This window comes from Denticeps clupeoides, chromosome 15 (genome assembly GCF_900700375.1).
Source record: "Denticeps clupeoides chromosome 15, fDenClu1.1, whole genome shotgun sequence".
NCBI lineage: Eukaryota > Metazoa > Chordata > Actinopteri > Clupeiformes > Denticipitidae > Denticeps > Denticeps clupeoides.
The window spans coordinates 12076333-12082879 of NC_041721.1; the positions used below are offsets into that span (position 1 = coordinate 12076333).

A 6547-nucleotide genomic window follows, 5' to 3' on the forward strand; every position below is an offset into this window, starting at 1 on the left:
AGTTCATCACAGTTGTTTCTCAGTTGTTCTGCAATACAGACATCTTATAATCTGGACTATGTATAGCAGACACACACACACACACACACACACACACACACATATATATATATCACACACAATCCCTATTGTCATGGCCGGGGCCCTGGAGCGCATAGGGCAGCCGTAAGAGAGGAGTCACACGGTACAGGAGGAGAGTTCAGGTCTACTGTGATGTAGCTATAGCAAAAGAAGGCGGGCTGAAGAATATTCAGACAGCAATGGTTGCTAACAGGGAGGACTGTAACATCAGAGAACAAGGCAGAAGAACTGTCAGGGGCAACATCAGCATCAAACAAGAGCAGTCAAGGGTAATCTAGCATGAAGCAGTATCAGTTCTGGTTAGAAAGGCTTGCGGCAAAGTGTGAAAAGCAACAATGAGTTCGAGCCTGACAAGATGGCTGCCGGGACGGCCATGACACCTATATACATGGAGACCTGCGTTGGGGGGGGGTCTGCAGGATTTGCCTCATTCTAAACACAGCACCGTTGTCTGTTGCAGTGGGAGCTGTCTTGTTGTTCGTCACTGCCGCCCAGCCACACTGCATCCCTGTGACCGAGGTGTTTGGCGCCACCTGGCTCATGCTACTCCTGGGGACTGTACACTGCCAGATTGTCTCCACCCGCACGCCCAAGCCCCTGCTCAGCAGCGGGGGGAAAAGGAGGAGGTGAGAATGGAATGGGAGATACAAAGCTCTCTAGAACGTCCTGTTTATTAATAAATAGCAAATAAAATGTATTACGAATGACACAATTGAGCAAACCGGATTAGCGTTAACCGTTGCTAATTTAATGCAAACACAAGACTATTCAGAGCAGGAGAATTGTGAATTGCTTTCTTACAAACCTGAACCTGGTCTTTATCAGTTGACTTCCTCTCTCATAGCAGAGCGACGTGTTTTTTCACTTCAGATCTGGTCAGAAATCAGCTTCAGAGCCCAGTCTCCACCAGCCCCTGATTTAATGCTCTGTTATACCCCATGTGGGTCGGCCAGGTGACATAACAAGTGGACATTGTCCTACAAATACACTGCAATGAAATATGACTAAAGCTTTTTAAGTTTGACAAGTTTCAGTGAAGAGTTCTCAGCAGTTTTTGGGGAATGTCCCTGTTTCTGACCACATCTGCTGCTGAGCAACAGCATTCTGTTCAATCAACCTTTTTCATTATTTTTGTAATTATCTCTAAATTAAATTTGGACACAGCAAATGCTTTTAATATGACACCACCCATACAATAATAATGATAATAGTAATAATAAAAATACAAGTTTTTATAAAGTTTTTACTTAAAACTAATACACTAATTGATAAAACAATTCATTATGTATACACTACAGTAATGATCTTATTTTTCATACAATAAAAAAAATTGGTGGACTGGTGTTTTTAAGAGTTATTGTTGTGTCTTTGATGTCTGAAGGCTTTGTGTTTTAAAAAAATAATGAAAAGGTTGCAAATTTCTTTTTGGGGAAATTTAATTGTGTTTTTTTTTTGGAAGCCTTCTTTCTAAGCTCGCTCTGCACTTAAAATCTTTCTCTATGAAGGAAATTAAGGAAGGCAGCTCACTTGGAGGTGCATAGGGAAGGCGGTGGCTCTAGCACTACCGATAACACACAGGAGGGGGCGCTGCACAGCTCCGGCTCCGTCGTCCCGTACAGCCTCGCGGCTCTCTTCCGAGATTTCTGGCACGATATCTTTAAAGCAGGGTGTGTATCTTTCCCTTTAAGGTTGAACGTTATTGGGCTTCAAGCTGCAACATCCTAGAACCCTGTGAGCTTAATGGCACCAATTCTGTAACATTGAGTATTGGTATCAGTCGATATCACCCTCGTTGACAGAAATTGAATAGAATTGCACCAGTATATCGGCTGTTGGTAACCGCTGATATTTACCACGTTGGCGAATTAGATGACATTTGTCAGTGTTTACTTGTTGTGGTGCTCCAGTTTTGTTTTTAAAGGGGAAAATGGTATTTTGCAGCTTGCTCAAACTTTAATCTTTTTTTTTTTTTTTTTTTGCTCTTGATCAAACTCTCCTTAAGACAAACCTTTTGGCATAAAAACTCTTCATGCTTTTAGCCTAATATAAAACATTTGAGAGACAAATAATTCCCAACAGGGACTAGGATATTTGGCACAGTCTCCCAAATTTTAACTGTAGAACACCAGGTTCTCAAACCTGATCCGCAGGTTTATCTCCTCTTATCTCCTAGTCCTACTTATTAGTCATACTTCAAGGTCTTCTGTCCAGTCTCAGTAGTGTTATTGCATGTGCCTTATGAGGGGAGTCTCATGGTGGAGAGTCTGAGACTGCGTGAAACGTGGCCTCTAACGTTCGGACCAGATGCTACAACCGTTGTCCCTCCAGGTCAAAGAAGTACAAGCTGTCCATTGACAAGTCGACGGAGACGGACAACGGCTACGTGTCCCTGGATGGGCGGGTAACCAGCAAGAGCAGCGAGGAGGGGCTGCAGCTGCACAAGCCTCACTGTGAGCTGCTGCGCTCAGAAGAGCCGTGCTGGAAAGGCACTCCGCCCCGGAACCTGCTCCTGCCCTCTAATGCCAAGGTCAGATCTTGAGCTTTTTTTTGTGATCAGAAATATTTTTAATCAGTGAAACAAAAACATTGAGTAGAGGTACAATATAGATGTTTCTTTTTTTAATCATGTTTTTGTTGTAATCGCTGAACATTAAACAGTTATTAATTTTCCTAAAACCCAAAACCCAAACCAAATATTGTTGTATGTAATGGAACTTTTAGATGAAAGATAAGATATTAATACAACAAACAAATAATAAACTATTAAAGTTCCTAATCAGGAGGCTGAAGGCCCTCATAATATTGTAGGAAAGGGTTCCAGATTTTATGAGAGAGTTGAGCAAAGGACTCAAAGCTGTTACCAATAAAAAGATCTTTAAAGCACACTTTTTTTTATCTCTGAGTCAGTAAACACTGAGTCTGAATGAGATGGGGGGTTGTGTGTGTGTGAGATTAGGCTTACCAAAGAAAAATCCAGCAAACCAAAATGCTTTGTTATTTGGGCCCATATTCTCAGAGAATGCACAACTTCAGGCTTGGGAATCAATTTGAACGACAGGAGAGGAGTGATGATCAAACTAATGCAGGAATGGAAAGGTTCTTTGTGTAATTTAATTCAACTGATATCCATAAGGAACAAAAAGTGGGACCAGAATACTAAGCAACGTATATTTGCAGCCCATTAATAATATTGAACGTTTGGAAGTGCCAAACCACCATTTGTATTAGATTTCTGAAGGTGGGCTTTGTCAAATAGAGGCTGTTTGCCATTCCAAATATATATACGAAGAGATGATCTTATGATGTATTCTTCTAATATTTCTTGTATCAGCGTCACGCATCTCATGTAGTATCAGGAGCTGCTTAGTTCTAAATAGCCTTGAACTTTGACTCCTGTTCTGGAGGTTCATGGGGTTGTGGTCATGTTCGGCAGGAGCCTCCCTGCCCACGCAGTCTGGAGAACCTGTCGGACGAGGCGTCCAGTGATGAGGACCCGGAGGCCACGTACAGCGCCATCCGGAGGGGTGTGGAGCGTATGAACAGCGACTGCACACTGCGCAACAGGAAACTCCATCATTATAAGAAGCACTACCCCACAGAGGTTTGACATATATATACACACACACACACACACACTTAAACACATAACAAATACTTACTCATTCGTGTTCATTATCACTCGAAACACACGGGAATTTATGAACATGTCATCTGATTAAATGTAATGCCAGTGATACACAGACATTATTCACACAGCAGTTGTGTTGCCGAATACTGAAATATTTCTGACAATCCAATCATTCAAAAAAAACTGGCAAAACTATCGGACAAACATTTAACTGCTGCATCTAGTCACTAAATGGGAAATGGCTTTTTCAAACCGTGTCAAACTGTTAACCTTTTACTAATTGCATCGTCATTACACACAACACTGTGCCTCAGACAGGGCGCTAAGTTTAAGCTTAATCTTTTTTTTTTTTTTTTTGGGACTCTTGGTTGTGGGATTGGGTTTGATTGCAACCATTACTTGTTTCTGCTTGGTTTTTGACATTTATAATGTTGTATGTGTACATAATTACACAAATTGTAATTTTAGCTTTTCTGTTTTTCTCCCTCTGTTTTGGTAGGAAACACCCAAGTCGGGCACCAGCTGCAGTTCCCGCTGCTCCAGTCTGCGCACTCAGGACTCTGAGAGCACGCGGCATGAGTCCGAGACAGAGGACCTGCTGTGGGAGGATTTCCTGCACTGCGCCGAGTGTCGCTCCTCTTGCACCAGTGAGACGGAGGGGGAGGGGTCGGCCGTCTGCCCCACCAAGAAGGAGTACCGAGACGACCCCTTCCACCAGGTCACCCACATTTTTTATCTGCCAGGATCAGTTTTGCTGGATAGTTTTATTGTTAGGGTCCATTTAAGATTCTTAGTGTATTGATTGTTCTTAGTTACAAAATCTTAAAATGGTGTCTGCATGGTGTTTGTTTCATGTTCATCTGGCACAGCACCAGCCTTAATCACTGAACGTCTTTTTTTATTGACTCAATTTGCTGATGAAGTATATCACAGAATGATCAAAAATGCATCCAGAAAATCTTTTACATAGACAGTAAAAGATTTTGTTAAAAAAATAGCCAAAAAACACAAAAGCAAAAAAAAAAAGAGAATGCTGTTCAAAATAAATGGTTTTGTTTTTTATATTTGATATATATTAATTGTTCTGTTCTGCCATTTATTGTAACACCTAAAAAATAAAGTTGTCATGTTTCCTATGACATTTCTTAACTCATTGAGAAATGTATGAAAGTGGGCCGCTTTGTTGCACTGCGGTCTACCGATCGCCGCATCACGGTCAACCGCATCACGTTTTTTACTCCTACTGAACGCTCCCCAAAAAAACAACACTGGCCAAGTCATCCCCGCGATGAAGCCCATCTGTGTCTCCAGCCTCCTCCTGTACTTAAGTCTGCTTCTCTGCCCAACACCCAGAACGCTGACAAGTTGTAAAATGAACTGTGTTAAACAGAAAACAATAGAACGTGCACTCATAGATTAAACAATAAACCAAAAGACTAAACTAAAAAAAGAAATCTGTTGTTGACTGGTGTGTAGAATTGTGTTAAGCAGCACTTGATAATAACCTGCTTTTGACTCTGCAGGGTCATGTCCCCTGGCTGCACAGCTCCAACCCTGGGTTGGAGCGAGTGAGCGCCATCGTATGGGAAGGCAACGAGTGCAAGAAGGCGGACATGTCTGTTCTGGAGATAAGCGGGATGATCATGAATCGGGTGAGAATGACCCGTATTCAAATTACTATTGTTTAGGGGGACTGCCCCTGTAACTACCGATTGTGAGTCGCTCTGGATAAGGGTGTCTGATGAATCCCATACATGTCAGTCGGTATTGAACCCATTTGCTGATTCTGTCTTGCTCACAGGTCAACCTGTACACCCCAGGGATTGGGTACCAGGTCTTTGGGAACCTGGTGTCAGTCACTCTGGGTCTGACCCCCTTCGCATACCGCCTCTGCCAGTACAAAGAGCTGGAGCAACTGGCCACGCTGTCGGCCTCTGAGCTCATCTCTGTTGCCTTTGGCTCCAGCACCGACATCATGGTGATCACCATGGTAACTGTGAGCTTCGTGGTACGAGTGTGCCTCATCTGGGTCTTCTTCTTCCTGCTCAGTGTGGCAGAGAGGACCTACAAACAGGTGCAAGCAGAGCCCTTATCTTTCATGTAAACCAGGCTTTTAAATTAGCTGCTCTTTTTAGCCACTTAGTCTAATGGAAATAGTTCGCTGAGCTTTCTAGGTATCCAGCTTTTCCAAAAAACCTGTGGTGTTCTACAGATTACCTTCAAACAATAACCTCTCTGTTTTAGGCAGCTGTATAGTATGTTTAAGTACAGTGTCATCTCATGTGTAATTAGTTGTAATTACATTGTGATTCTGTTCATTTACATATAGGAATATGATGCAATACTTACAATATGGGAAATACTGTACTTGTTACAGCACCCGCCAGTACACACATTGTGGGTGCTTGCCCATTCGTTTTAAGGACTATGTGATGGTGGTGAAGCTAAAGGATTAAAAATATATTTTGTAAATATATGGTGTCATTACCTCATATTTTATTATGTAAATGCTTAGAATCACGTAATTACACCTGAGACTATTCTGTACTTATTGACATAGCTATGTGTAACATCTGTGTAATGTAAAGTGTTACTGTTTATTTTCTGGGTGAAATATATGTATTATATTAAAGCAGTTTAATGGAAATTATTGTTTGGGTTTGCTCCTCTGCAGAGGTTGGTCTTCGCCAAACTCTTTGGTCACTTGACGTCCGCCAGACGAGCCAGAAAATCTGAGGTTCCTCATTTCCGTCTGAAGAAAGTGCAGAACATTAAGATGTGGCTGTCACTGCGCTCCTACCTGAAGGTCAGCTGTCTTCTCTGATCTGCATGAGTTTA

The 6547-nt window shown here is 42.1% G+C and overlaps 1 protein-coding gene across 3 annotated transcripts in view; it reads left to right on the top strand.

Moving 5' to 3' along the window:
* Positions 1–6547, top strand: part of LOC114764565 (putative homeodomain transcription factor 2) — a 38675-nt gene that overhangs the window by 28286 nt on the left and 3842 nt on the right. For all 3 annotated transcript variants that reach the window (XM_028954290.1, XM_028954289.1, XM_028954291.1), the window contains 8 exons: positions 542–707; positions 1587–1748; positions 2410–2608; positions 3515–3682; positions 4209–4427; positions 5233–5361; positions 5511–5783; positions 6384–6515. In XM_028954290.1, coding sequence (XP_028810123.1) covers positions 542–707; positions 1587–1748; positions 2410–2608; positions 3515–3682; positions 4209–4427; positions 5233–5361; positions 5511–5783; positions 6384–6515 — 1448 coding nt within the window. The remainder of the gene's footprint in view (positions 1–541; positions 708–1586; positions 1749–2409; positions 2609–3514; positions 3683–4208; positions 4428–5232; positions 5362–5510; positions 5784–6383; positions 6516–6547) is intronic.